Source organism: Erpetoichthys calabaricus, chromosome 5 (assembly GCF_900747795.2).
Source record: "Erpetoichthys calabaricus chromosome 5, fErpCal1.3, whole genome shotgun sequence".
Taxonomy (NCBI): Eukaryota; Metazoa; Chordata; class Cladistia; order Polypteriformes; family Polypteridae; genus Erpetoichthys; species Erpetoichthys calabaricus.
Window position 1 is genome coordinate 5,538,041 of NC_041398.2, and position 14,163 is coordinate 5,552,203.

At 47.8% G+C, this 14,163-nt stretch overlaps 3 protein-coding genes across 4 annotated transcripts in view; all 3 read left to right on the forward strand.

The window, feature by feature from the left end:
* Positions 1–12,050, forward strand: part of LOC114651544 (tripartite motif-containing protein 16-like) — a 737,769-nt gene extending 725,719 nt beyond the window's left edge. The window contains exon 8 of one of the 2 annotated variants that reach the window (XM_051927861.1): positions 11,886–12,050. In XM_051927861.1, the coding sequence (XP_051783821.1) occupies positions 11,886–11,988 (103 nt within the window). In that variant the 3' untranslated portion in view covers positions 11,989–12,050. The remainder of the gene's footprint in view (positions 1–11,885) is intronic. The other variant, XM_051927859.1, reaches the window with a different exon arrangement.
* The window catches only part of LOC114652530 (zinc finger protein 664-like), a 366,114-nt gene that overhangs the window by 156,368 nt on the left and 195,583 nt on the right, over positions 1–14,163 (forward strand). The gene's annotated exons all lie outside the window — the stretch shown is intronic.
* The window catches only part of LOC114652512 (tripartite motif-containing protein 16-like), a 979,029-nt gene that overhangs the window by 26,946 nt on the left and 937,920 nt on the right, over positions 1–14,163 (forward strand). The window contains exon 6 of the mRNA XM_051927928.1: positions 11,441–11,812. Within this exon, the coding sequence (XP_051783888.1) occupies positions 11,441–11,812 (372 nt within the window). The remainder of the gene's footprint in view (positions 1–11,440; positions 11,813–14,163) is intronic.

Consider the following 14,163-nt stretch of genomic DNA (forward strand, 5'->3'; position numbering starts at 1 on the left):
AAGACGTCACTGAATCAGAATCAGTCCACTATGAGAATCATTGGGGCCTTCAGTCACTCAGCCCTCACAAAGATTTGCTGAATCATTGTGTGCATCGCACTGGACATGGATAAGAGAAGAGAAGGAAAAGGAGAAGGTCACAGCCAACCATGGTCAAGGTAAAGGCTACAAGGCCATCTCCACAGAGCTTCATGTTCCTGTGGCCTCAGTGATAAAAATCAAGAAGTTTAAGGTCCATTGGTCTGTAGTCAAACACACTGAATGCTGCTGAAGATGGAAAATGGACCCACAACTGAACAGAAGGATAGCTTCAGTGGTGGAGAAAGAACCAAGGCAAACATCTGGACAGATTCAGGCTGAACTCCAAGATCAAAGTACAACAGCTTCAAGTAGCACCATCAATCACTTACTGAATGAAAGTTGGCTCCGTGGTAGAAGACCCTAATTCTGAAGGACAGACTAAAAAATAAAATAAATAACTGACTGGAGTTTTCTAAAGCACATGTTGATAAGCCATGGTGCTGGAGAAAGTCCTTTGGACTGATGAAACTAAATGAGAGCTTTACAGTAAGTCACAGCAGCTCTGTGTTCACCGAAAACAAAACAAGTGTTCAAAGAAATAACACGAAACATGGAAGAGGCTCATTAATGGTAGGGGGCTGCTGTGCTGAATCTGTGCAGGGCACAATAAAATGAGAAGATCATCAAGACATTCTGGGGCAAATGTCACAAAGCTTTGTCTTGGACCATGGATCCTCCAGAACATATAAGTAAGACCACCCAAATATGGTAGAAATCACATTGGAATGTTCTGAAGTGGTCTGCTATGAGCCCTAAAGTGAATCCAAGTCAACATCCATGGGAAGAGCAGGAAGTTACAGTTTGGAGAAGAAGTCATCTAAGGTCAAGAAGAGTGGGCCGAGTGGGCAATGCGAGGAGTAGAAGTCTCATCCAGAAGTTGGCAGATTACATCACTGGTTTGGAGAACAGTCATGGAAACTCCCTGATTACAGTGATGGGTGACTTTAACAACACAAACCTCACCATCAACCTTCCCAGATACAAACAGCTTGTTAAATGGCCCACCAGGCACAGGAAGACTTTGGATGACTGCTACTGCGACATGAAGGACTCATACCGGGCTTTACCTCGCATGCCACTGGGCAATTCTGACCACGTTATGCTACAGTTCCTACCCACTTATAAACAAAGGCTATGACCAGTGTAACAGAGGCACTATATAAGCGTCGACCCGACACAGATGCACACAGAGGCATGTATAAAACAAACACAGGTTTTATTTTTCTTCACCCATGGGCGCACGTCTTCCCCGTGACCCACAGGCAATACACAGTCCATAAAGCACTTAAACACACCAACGATCCTTTCTCCTTTACCACCACTCCTCCTCAGGCTTAGTCCTCCTCCTCCCAACTCTGGCTCTCGAGTGGTGGTGGCTGGCCCCTTTTATAGCCCACCTGGAAGTGTTCCAGGTGTTTGACCACCTGGTCCCAATTGCACCTCCGGGTGGGGCTGAAGACTCATCCAACCCGGCTGTTGAATCCAGACAGCACCCCCTAGCTGCCACCCCGGGCCCCAACCAGGCTGTGGAGGACTTCATCTCCCATGGAGCCCTGAGGGAGGTTGGGGAATCACCGTTGGCCAGGGAGGCTGCCACTAAGCGTCCCGGGGGAGGTATTGAGCTGCCCTTGGTTGCTCCTCCGGAATATAAGCAGCAGGGGGCGTCCCGACCGGGTTCCGGCCGTTCGTCACACCAGCTAAACCAGTAAAAAAATCGATTTGTTCACGGACTGATGAGTCAGGTGAAGCATTACAAGGCTGTCTGGACTGGACAGATTGGGACGTTTTTAAACATTCATGAGCTGACTGACACTGTGACATCTTATATCAGCTTCTGTGAAGAGGTTTGCATTCCCAGCGAATCTATTGTGATTTATAACAATGGAAAGCCATGGGGCGGCACAGTAATGCAGTGGGTAGCGCTGCTGCCTCACAGTTAGGAGACCCGGGATCACTTCCTGGGTCCGCCCTGCGTGGAGTTTCCATGTTCTCCACGTGTCTGCGTGGGTTTCCTCTGGGTACTCCGGTTTCCTCCCACAGTTCAAAGACATGCAGGTTAGGTGCATTGGCGATTCTAAATTGTCCCTAGTGTGTGCTTGGTGTGTGTGTGTGTGTGTGTGCGTGCGTGTGTGTGTGTGTGTGTGTGTGTGCCCTGTGGTGGGCTGGCGCCCTGCCTGGGGTTTCTTTCCTGCCTTGCGCCCTGTGTTGGCTGGGATTGGCTCCAGCAGACGTGACCCTTTAGTTAGGATATAGCGGGTTGGATAATGGATGGATGGATGGAAAGCCGCGGCTCACCAAAGATCTAAGGAATCTCTGTCAATTGAAAGAAAAAGCCCCTAAAACCGGTGATAAGGACGCCTAGAGACTGGCCAGGAATCGGCTAAACAACGCAGTCAGATACGCTGAATGGAAACATAGAAATAAACTGGAGCTTCAGTGTTGAGCAGACAGTCGCCCCTCTGTGTGGAGAAGCCTTCAGTCTGTTACTAATCCTAAAAGTCATCTCTCAATGCTCACTGACTCCTCATCCCTCCATGACAAACTTCATAAGTTATGTGGCAGATTTGAACAACAAGCTGCTGAGACCTTTCATCCACTCGGCTCCTTTAGCTCTGAGGTGGTTTTATCAGCAGTCACTTCTACACAAGCCTCTCCCCTCTTCTCCCTTTTCTATGAAGGAATACGACGACATCAGGAAGTTGTTTACAACACAGAAGTGTAAGAAGTCAGCCTGCCCTGACTCTGTCTCACCTCACACAATCAAACATGTGCAGGCCGCTCGCGCCTCTCTTCACAGACATCTTTAACTCGTCCCTCGCTCAGTTCACTCGACCTGATTGCTTTAAATCTCCTGTTGCTGTTGCTGTTCCTTCTTCTTCTTCTTCTTTTGGCCAGTCCCGTTAGGGGTTGCCACAGTGGATTATCTTATCTTCCTGTCCTAATCATCTTGTTCTGTTACACCCATCACCTGCATGTCTTCCCTCACCACTTTCATAAACATCCTCTTAGGCCTTCCTCTTTTTCTCTTCCCTGATAGCTCTATCCTTAACATCGTTATCCCAATATACCCAGCATCTGTAATGTCCTCATTTCTAATCCTGTCCATCCTCGTCACACCCAATGCAAATCTCAGCATCTTTAACTTGCCACCTCCAGCTCTGACTCCTGCTTTCTGGTCGGTGCCACCATCTCCAACCCATATAACATAGCTGGTCTCACTACCGTCCTGTTGATCTTCCCTTTCACTCTTGCTGATAACCGTCTGTCACAAATCACTCCTGACACTCTTCTCCACTCATTCCACCCTGCCTGCACTCTTTTTCTCCTCTCTTCCACAATCCCTGTTACTCTGTACTGTTGACCCCAATTATTTAAACTCATCCACCTTTGCCAACTCTATTCCCTGCATCCTCACCATTCCACTGAACTCCCTCTCATTCACAAACATGCATTCTGTCTTGGTGGTCCTTCTGACCTTCATTCCTCTCCTCTCCAGAGCATATCTCCAACTCTCCAGGGTCTCCTCAACCTGCTCCCTACTATCGCTACAGATCACAGCAAACATCACAGCCCACAGGGACTCCTGTCTAATCTTGTCTGTCAACCTGTCCATCACCATTGTAAATAAGAAAGGGCTCAGAGCCGATCCCTGATGTAGTCCCACCTCCACCTTGAATGCAATCATTAGTCCTACTGCTGACCTCACCACTATCACACTTCCCTCGTACATATCCTGTACCACTTTTATGTACTTCTTTGTCACTCCCGACTTCCTCATACAATACCACAACTCCTCTCAAGGCACCCTGTCATATGCTTTCTCCACAAAGACACAATGCAACTCCTGCTAGCCTTCTCTGAACTTCTCCATCAACATCCTCAGAGTAAACATATCATCTGTGGTGCTCTTTCTTGGCATGAAACCATACTGCTCCTCACTAATCATCACCTCACTTTGTAACCGAGCTTCCACTACTCTTTCCCATAACTTCATGCTGTGGCTCATCAATTTTATTCCCCTGTAGTTACTACAGTCCTGCACATCCACCTTATTCTTAATATTGGCACCAGTACACTTCTTCTCCACTCCTCAGGCATCCTCTCACTTTCCAAGATTCCATTAAACAAACTGGTTAATAACTCCACTGCCATCTCTTCTAAACACCTCCATGCTCCACAGGTATGTCATATGGACCAACAGCGTTTCAATTCTTAATCCTCTTCATAGCAATCCTTACTTCCTCCTTGCTAATCTGTTGCACTTCCTGATTCACTATCTCCACGTCATCCAATCTCTTCTCTCTCTCTCGTTCTCTTCATTCATCAGCCTCTCAAAGTCTTTCCATCTGCTCAACACACTCTCCTCGCTTGTGAGTACGTTTCCATCTTCATCCTTTATCACCCTAACCTGCTGCTCATCTTTCCCAGCTCGGCCCCTCTGTCTAGCCATTCTGTCCTTTTCTCCCTCCTTAGTGTCCAACCTCTTATACAACTCATCATACGCCTTTTCTTTAGTTTTCGCCACCTCTCTCTTCACCTTGTGCCTTATCTCCTTGTAGTCTTGACTACTTTCTGCATTTCTCTGACTATCCCACTTCTTCTTTGTCATCCTCTTCCTCTGTATACAGTGATCCCTTGCTATATCACGCTTCGCCTTTCGCGGCTTCACTCTATCGCGGATTTTATATGTAAGCATATTTAAATATATATCGCGGATTTCTTGCTGGTTTGCGGATTTCTGCGGACAATGGGTCTTTTAATTTATGTTATGTGCTTCCTCAGTTGATTTGCCCAGTTGATTTCATACAAGGGACACTATTGGCAGATGGCTGAGAAGCTACCCAACTTACTTTTCTCTCTCTCTCTCTTGCGCTGACTTTCGCTGATCCTGACGTAGGGGGTGTGAGCAGGGGGGCTGTTCGCACACCTAGACAATATGGACGCTCGTCTAAAAATGCTGAAAGATTATCTTCACGTTGCTACCTTCTGTGCAGCTGCTTCGTGAAGCGACATGCTGCACGGTGCTTCGCATACTTAAAAGCTCGAAGGGCACGTATTGATTTTTGACTGTTTGTTTTTCTCTGTCTCTCTCTCTCTCTCTGCTCCTGACGGAGGGGGTGTGAGCTGCCGCCTTCAACAGCTTTGAACCTGCGGTGCTTCGTATACTTAAAAGCCAAACAGCCCTATTGATTTGTTTGCTTTTCTCAATCTGTCTCTGACATTATCTGGTCCTGATGCGCACTCCTTTGAAGAGGAAGATATGTTTGCATTCTTTTAATTGTGAGACAGAACTGTCATCTCTGTCTTGTCATGGAGCACAGTTCAAACTTTTGAAAAAGAGACAAATGTTTGTTGGCAGTGTTTGAATAACGTTCCTGTCTCTCTACAACCTCCTGTGTTTCTGCACAAATCTGTGACCCAAGCATGACAATATAAAAATAACCATATAAACATATGGTTTCTACTTCGCGGATTTTCTTATTTCGCGGGTGGCTCTGGAACGGAACCCCCATGATGGAGGAGGGATGACTGTACTCTCCTGTATTTCGTCATTCCACCACCAGGTTTCCTTTTCCTCCTTCCTCTGTCCAGATGTCATGCCAATCACCCTTCTTGCTGTCACCCTTACTACATCTGCTGTAGTTTCCCAGCTGTCTGGTAACTCTTGACTGCCACCCAGTGCCTTTATCACCTCATCCTTAAACCCAACTTTGCAGTCTTCCTTTTTCAACTTCCACCATTTGATCCTTGGCTCTGCCCTCATTCTCCTCCTCTTCTTGATCTCCAATGTCATCCTATAGACCACCATCCCATGAAGTCTAACTACACTTTTCCCTGCCACCAATTTGCAGTCTTCAATCTCCTTCTCCTTCTCTTTTGCATAGGATGTAATCTACCTGTGAGCATCTTCCTGCACTCCTGTACGTCACCCTATGTTCCTCCCTCTTCTTAAAATACGTATTCACCACAGCCATGTCCATCCTTTTACAAAATCCATTATCCTCTGATCTTCTTCATTCCTCTCCTTGACACCACACCTACCCATCACCTCCTCGTCTCCACTGTTCCCTTCACCAACATGTCCATTGAAATCCGCTCCAATCACCACTTTCTGTCCCTTGGGTACACTGTTCATCACTTCATCCAACTCACTCCAGAAATCTTCTTTCTTATTCATCGCACACCCAACTTGCAGTGCATACGCACTAACAACATTCATCATCACACCTCCAATTTCCAGCTTCATAATCATCACTCTGTCTGACACTCTTTTCACCTCCAAAGCACCTTTGACATGCTATTCCTTCAGAATAACTCCTACTCCATTTCTCCTCCCATCCACACCATGATAGAACAATTTGAATCCACTTCCAATCCATCTGGCCTTACTCCCCTTCCATTTATATAAATAAATATATCAACCTTCCTTCTCTCCATCATATCGACTAACTCTCACCCCTTACCAGTCATACTGCCAACATTCAAAGTTCCTACCCTCAGTTCCACTCTCTTTACTTTCCTCCTCTCCTCCTGCCTCCAGACACATCACCCCCCCCAACCTCTTCTTCTTCTGCCAACAGTAGCCCAATTTCCGCCAGCACCCTGTTGGCTAACAGTACTGGTGGAAGTCATTGTTAACCCGGGGCTCAATCGATCCGGTATGGAAATTTGAATTGTTGTCCGCATAGTGATTTGGCAAAATTTTACACCACATGCCCTTCCTGATGTAACCCTAACGATTTATCCAGGCTTGAGACTGGCATGGAGAAATACACAGGTTTGTGCATCCTCTGTGGCTGGGTGGTTGTTGTTCCTGTTCTAAGCTGCCTCAGTGATCACAGGCCTATTGCTCTTACCTCAGTGTTAATTCAAATATTTGAACGGTTTCTTCTTAGCCATCTGAAGTCTGTTACTGCTGCTAAACTCGACTCTCTTCAGGTTGCATATCGAGCACACAGATCTGTGGACGACGCCATCAACATGGGCCTTCACTTTGTGTGGAGCCCCAGAACCGTAAAGGAACTTCTGCCAGAATCCTGTTTGTAGACGTCAGCTCAGCTTTTAATGCCATTGGGCCTGCGCTGTTGTTAACTAAACTTCTACACACTCAACTGAATCCTTCCATCTCTGAATGGATTTACAGTTTTCTGATGAACCTGAAACAATACGTTTGTTTGGACTCCCACCACTCAGACAGTCTCTGTATCAGCACCTGTGCCCCTCAAGGCTGTGGACGCCCCCCCTACTTTAATCCTTGTACCCCAATGACTGCAGGTCCACTGATCCTTCAGTTCAATCATTAAGTTCACTGATGATACCACCATTATTGGTCTAATTACTAACAGCAATGAAACACTTTCTAGAAAAGAGGAGTTCGTCTTGTGTCTTGGTGGGCTTCAACACCCTGCTGCTCAATACCCCCGAGACAGTGGAAATGGCTATTGACTTTCACAAACAGCAGTCACAACCTCTGACACTATAAATAAATGATTCAGCAGTCAATTTGGTGGACTTCTTCAAAGTTCAGAGCACAACAATCACAAACACTCTCAGCTGGGACATGAACACCACCACATCACTAAGAAGGCACAGAGGCGATTGGACTTCTTACGCCAGATTAATAAATTAAATGTTTCACAGCCAATCCTTGTTCAGTTTCACAAAGCCGTAATTGAAAGTGTAATCACATTCTCCATTGGAGTCTGGTTTGGCTCACCAACGTCACACTCCAAAAATAAATGAGAGCATGTGGTGAGGTCTGCTGTGCTCTTTATCTGTGCAGACCTGTAGACATCTCAGGTCACTAACCGTGTCATAAGGACCACCACGGACTCATCTCAGCAGCTCATTACTTCTTCACACAAACTCCCAAACACTTCAGTCAATTCAAACTCAAACTAACAGACACCTCCAGAGTTTCTTAGCCAGAGCCACAGCCTCTCCCAGCAGTGACTTAGCCGTCTTCTGTGTGTATCCATCCATCCATCCATCCATCCATCCATCCATCCATCCATCCATCCATCCATCCATCCTCTTCCGCTTATCTGAGGTCGGGTAGCGGGGGCAGCAGCTTGAGCAGAGATGCCCAGACTTCCCTCTCCCCGGCGAGTTCTTCTAGCTCTTCCGGGAGAATCCCGAGGCATTCCCAGGCCAGGTGGGAGACATAGTCCATCCAGCATGTCCTGGGTCTTCCCCGGGGCCTCCTCCCAGTTGGACGTGCCCGGAACACCTCACCAGGGAGGCGTCCAGGAGGCATCCTGATGAGATGCCCGAGCCACCTCATCTGACTCCTCTCGATGCGGAGGAGCAGCGGCTCTACTTTGAGCCCCTCCCGGATGACTGAGCTTCTCACCCTATCTTTAAGGGAGAGCCCAGACACCCTGCGGAGGAAACTAATTTCAGCCGCTTGTATTCGCGATCTCGTTCTTTCGGTCACTACCCATAGCTCATGACCATATGTGAGGGTAGGAACATAGATCGACTGGTAAATTGAGAGCTTCGCCTTGCAGCTCAGCTCCTTTTTCACCACGACAGACCGATGCAGAGATCGCATCACTGCGGACGCCGCACCGATCCGCCTGTCGATCTCACGCTCCATTCTTCCCTCACTCGTGAACAAGACCCCGAGATACTTGAACTCCTCCACTTGGGGCAGGATCTCACTCCCAACCCTGAGAGGGCACTCCACCCTTTTCTGGCTGAGGACCATTGTCTCGGATTTGGAGGTGCTGATTCCCATCCCAGCCGCTTCACACTCAGCTGCGAACTGATCCAGAGAGAGCTAAAGATCACGGCCTGATGAAGCAAACAGGACAACATCATCTGCAAAAAGCAGTGACCCAATCCTGAGCCCACCAAACCGGACCCCCTCAACGCCCTGGCTGCGCCTAGAAATTCTGTCCATAAAAGTTATGAACAGAATCGGTGACAAAGGGCAGCCCTGGCGGAGTCCAACTCTCACTGGAAATGGGTTCGACTTACTGCCAGCAATGCGGACCAAGCTCTGACACTGATCGTACAGGGACAGAACAGCTCTTATCAGGGGGTCCGGTACCCCATACTCTCAGAGTACCCCCCACAGGATTCCCCGAGGGACACGGTCGAACGCCTTTTCCAAGTTCACAAAACACATGTAGAATGGTTGGGCAAACTCCCATGCACCCTCCAGGACCCTGCTAAAGGTGTAGAGCTGGTCCACTGTTCCATGACCAGGACGAAAACCACACTGTTCTTCCTGAATCTGAGGCTCGACTATCCGACGGACCCTCCTCTGCAGAACCCCCGAATAGACTTTTCCAGGGAGGTTGAGGAGTGTGATCCCTCTGTAGTTGGAACACACCCTCCGATCCCCCTTCTTAAAGAGGAGGACCACCACCCCAGTCTGCCAATCCAGAGGCACTGTCCCTGCTGTCCATGCGATGTTGTAGAGACGTGTCAACCAAGACAGCCCTACAACATCCAGAGCCTTGAGTAACTCTGGGCGTATCTCATCCACTCCCGGTGCCCTTCCACCAAGGAGTTTTTTGACCACCTCGGTGACATCAGTCCCAGAGGTGTGGGAGCCCACCTCCGAGTCCCCAAGCTCTGCTTCCTCATTGGAAGGCATGTTAGTGGGATTGAGGAGGTCTTCGAAGTACTCCCCCCACCGACCCTCAACGTCCCAAGTCGAGGTCAGCAGCGCACCATCCCCACCATATACAGTGTTGACACTGCACTGCTTCCCCCTCCTGAGACGCCGGACGGTGGACCAGAATCTCCTCGAAGCTGTCCGAAAGTCGTTTTCTATGGCCTCCCCAAACTCCTCCCATGCTGGAGTTTTTGCCTCAGCAACCACCGAAGCCGCATTCCGCTTGGCCTGCCAGTACCTATCAGCTGCCTCCAGAGTCCCACAGGACAAAAGGGACCGGTAGGACTCCTTCTTCAGCTTGACGGCATCCCTCACCGCCGGTGTCCACCAACGGGTTCGGGGATTGCCGCCACGACAGGCACCGACCACCTTACGGCCACAGCTCCGGTCAGCCGCCTCAACAATAGAGGCAGGGAACATGGCCTATTCGGACTCAATGTCCCCCACCTCCCTCGGGACATGGTCGAAGTTCTACCAGAGGTGGAAGTTGAAGCTGCTTCTGACAGGGGGCTCTGCCAGACGTTCCCAGCAGACCCTCACAACATGTTTGGGCCTACCAGGCCTGACCGGCATCCTCCCTCACCATCGAAGCCAACTCACCACCAGGTGGTGATTAGTTGACAGCTCCATCCCTCTCTTCACCCGAGTGTCCAAGACATGCGGCCGCAAGTCCGATGACACGACCACAAAGTCGATCATCGAACTGAGGCCTAGGGTGTCCTGGTGCCAAGTGCACATATGAACACCCCTATGCTTGAACATGATGTTCGTTATGGACAATCCGTGATGAGCACAGAAGTCCAATAACAAATCACCACTCGGGTTCAGATCGGGGGGGGGCCATTCCTCCCAATCACGCCCTTCCAGGTCTCACTGTCATTGCCCACGTGAGCATTGAAGTCTCCCAGCAGTACAAGGGAGTCCCCAGAAGTTATGCCCTCTAGCACCCCCTCCAGGGACTCCAAAAAGGGTGGGTACTCTGAACTACTGTTTGGTGCATACACACAAACAACAGTTAGGACCCGTCCCCCCACCCGAAGGTGGAGGGAGGCTACCCTCTCGTCCACCGGGGTAAACCCTAATGTACAGGCTCCAAGTCGGGGGGCAATAAGTATACCCACACCCGCTCGGCGCCTCTCACCGGGGGCAACTCCAGAGTGGTACAGAGTCCAGCCCCTCTCAAGGAGATTGGTTCCAGAGTCCAAGCTGTGCGTCGAGGTGAGCCCGACTATATCTAGCCTTCTGTGTGTATGCATGTGTTCTGTCAGAGACTGTGTGAAGGTGTGTGTGTGTGTGTGTACAATGTGAGGACATGTGTGTGTGACACGGGAATACACACTACACACTCACTCTCACCGGCACCTCACTATCGGCACATCTCCTTTATAATTGGATTATTCTACAACTTGGTGTGAAGTTTGTCTTTTTAACTTCAGCTCTTTCTGTTATTTGTCTGTGAGGTTGTGTTCCGTTATAAGGAGCTCCAAATCTACCAAGTCAGATTCCTGCACATGAAGTACTGGAGAATAAAAGGGATTTGGATTTATTGTGATTCCACAATTTTATTTTAAATCCTCACAGATTCTGTCCAATTAGATGAGCTCTTTACTGTTAGTGTTTTGTCAGCGCAGCTCCTGATTGGTTCTTGTTAATTGTCTGTGCTGTGCTCCGCCCCCAGTCCCGTTACACACTCCCAGATTTCCTCACTCGTTTTCTTTTCTCTCCTTTCAGACTTCTGTGCCCTCACACTGGACATCAACACGGCACACAGAGACCTCCGTCTGTCTGAAGGGAACAAGAAGGTGACATGTGAGGGGACAAAAGCCGAATATCCTGATCATCCTGACAGATTTGACTACAGGTGTCAAGTTCTATGCAAAGAGGTTCTGACTGGGACTCGCTGTTACTGGGAGGTGGAGTCCAGTGGAGACTTCATGATGATTGGAGTCACATATAAAGGACTGGGCAGAAAGGGAAAGGGCAGGGAGTGCATCCTTGGATACAACGACAAGTCGTGGAGTTTGCTGTGTTCTCATTCCCAGTACTTTGTGCGTCACAATAACAAGAGGACTGTAATCAGCGCCCCCTACAGCCCCAGAATAGGTGTGTATCTGGACTGGCCTGCTGGCTCTCTGTCCTTTTATAGCGTCTCACGCACAATGACCCTCCTGCACAGGTTCAACACCTCCTTCACTGAGCCCCTCTATCCAGGATTTGGGTTTTATCTTAGTCTTAATTCAAGTGTAACAATCAGCCATCTAACACCAAGTGACCACTGACCAGTACCATTTACTTGTCACTTGATGTCCCCCCACAGTGCAGATCCTCTTTTTGTTTGTAGTTTGCGGTGGGATTAAATTTACTGGATTGGTTGGGGGTTTACAGGATGGGGGGGGCGGGGGGGGGGGGTTAGCACCTCTGTGATTAGATAGATAGATACTTTATTAATCACTGAGAATGTTTGTTCACAGATGTAGGTAGATCCACAGAGAACCAACATCCTCTGAGCATGCCTCCTCAAGTGTGGGAAGATTTCCTCTTTGAGAGAGGAATAAAACTCTACCAGTGATACTGGTTTAAAATGCTCAGCCAGTAGATTATCAGACTGCAGATCAATGAGTTCAAACTGGACATCACTGGGTGCATTATCCACACTATAAGTAAAGGGAGAAGAAATCATGTGCATTTCACTCTCAACTGTTTTGAAGTCTTCAAATCTTCTTGAAAACTCACCATGCAGTGCCCATAACATGGTTGAATACTTGTGGAGGTGATCAGCTGATAGTGTGACTTCTTTCAGTGTTGGCATGTGAGTGAGAATGTTGCCCTCTAATTGACTTGAAAGAAACTTCAACTTTCTCATGAAAGCTGTCACCAAGCTGTACATTTCGTGTGCAAAGAGGCCCTTGCCTTGCAGCTTGGTGTTTAGTTCATTCATTAGTGCAGTCACATCAACAGCAAAGGCCAGATCTGCAATCCAGTGTGTACCTGAGAGCGTTGGAATGTCCTTGTCCTTCTTTTCACAAAACTCCTGAATCTCTGCTCTCAGGTCCCATACTTTTTTAAGCACCTTGCCAAGGCTGAGCCATCTCACAGCTGTCTGGTAACCTATGTCACTATATCAACAACATGGCTAATTTTTAGCAAAGACTTGCACAACATCTCCTGAAGAATGATACAATGCAAAAATATCAATTTCTGTTCTGGGTTAATTTCAGTCACTTTATCTTGCATCCGCCTCAAAAGTCCAAAATTTTTCCCCGTCAGATTTGGACAGCCATCAGTTCTAACACCTATCAGTTTGTCCCATTTCAGTTCCAGCGTGTCCATGGATGCATTTACCTCCGTGAACAAATCACTCCCAGTTGTAGTCCCTTTCATTGGCCGCATAGCTGCCAGCTCCTCCGTCATCTCAAAGTCTTCCGTTAATCCACGTACAAAGATAAGTAACCGGGCCGTATCACGGTCGTCACTGCTCTCGTTCAAAGCCAAGGAAAACAAGACAAAATTGTCCGTTTTCTTTTGCAGTTGAAGCTCCAAATTCCCAGCGATGTTCTTGACCCGCCTCGTTACGGTGCGCCTCGAGAGAGACACATTTGCAAACGCGACTTTTTTCTCAGGGCATATTAGCGCTGAAGACTCCACCAAACAGTCTTTGATAAACTCCCCATCAGAGAATGGCTTACTGTATCTTGCAATTTTGTGGGATATTACAAAGCTGGTCATGACTGCTGCATCCCTGCATGAGTGGAGCTTTTTAAAAAATCCTTGTTGCTTTTGCAGTTTAGCTAGCAAATCTTCTGATGCTTGTGCCCGCTCTGCATCACTGAAATTCTTGTATTTTTTCTCCGTGTTTACTCTCGTAATGGCGATTCAAATTGTATTCCTTAAACACCGCTATAAGTTCTCCACACACTAAGCACACAGCTTTACCTTTGATTTCAGCAAATAAATGTTTAGAAGTCCAAGTCTTGTTAAAAACTCTACATTCTGCGTCAATTTTTCTTTTTTTAATGTTAGCTGACATATTTAAGGGCTAAGAGCTAATTTCTTGGAAGCTGTTCAACACATTCTCTGGCGTACATAAGCACACTGATAATTAAGAAAAACAATAGTGGCCTTCAAAATAAAAGCCGTGTAATTGTATTTTGTGCACCTAACACAAAGTAACAGATGTCGCTACACTTTTACTACGAACTCACATGGGCCGGTCAAAGGTAGTCAACGGGCTGGATGTGGCCCGCGGGCCAAAAAATGCACAGGTCTGAGCTAAAATAAGGTAGAGAGTAGACCATCTATGCAAGTCTTGCTTAATTTATTTTTTTCCATGCAGATAGCAAACTTTTATTGATAAAGAGCTTTATGTTTACTTGTGATGTTTACCCCTAGGAATTTAAACTGATCTGCGGTGATAAAAGGAAAGGTGTTCAATCGAATATTGTGTGATTCACTGG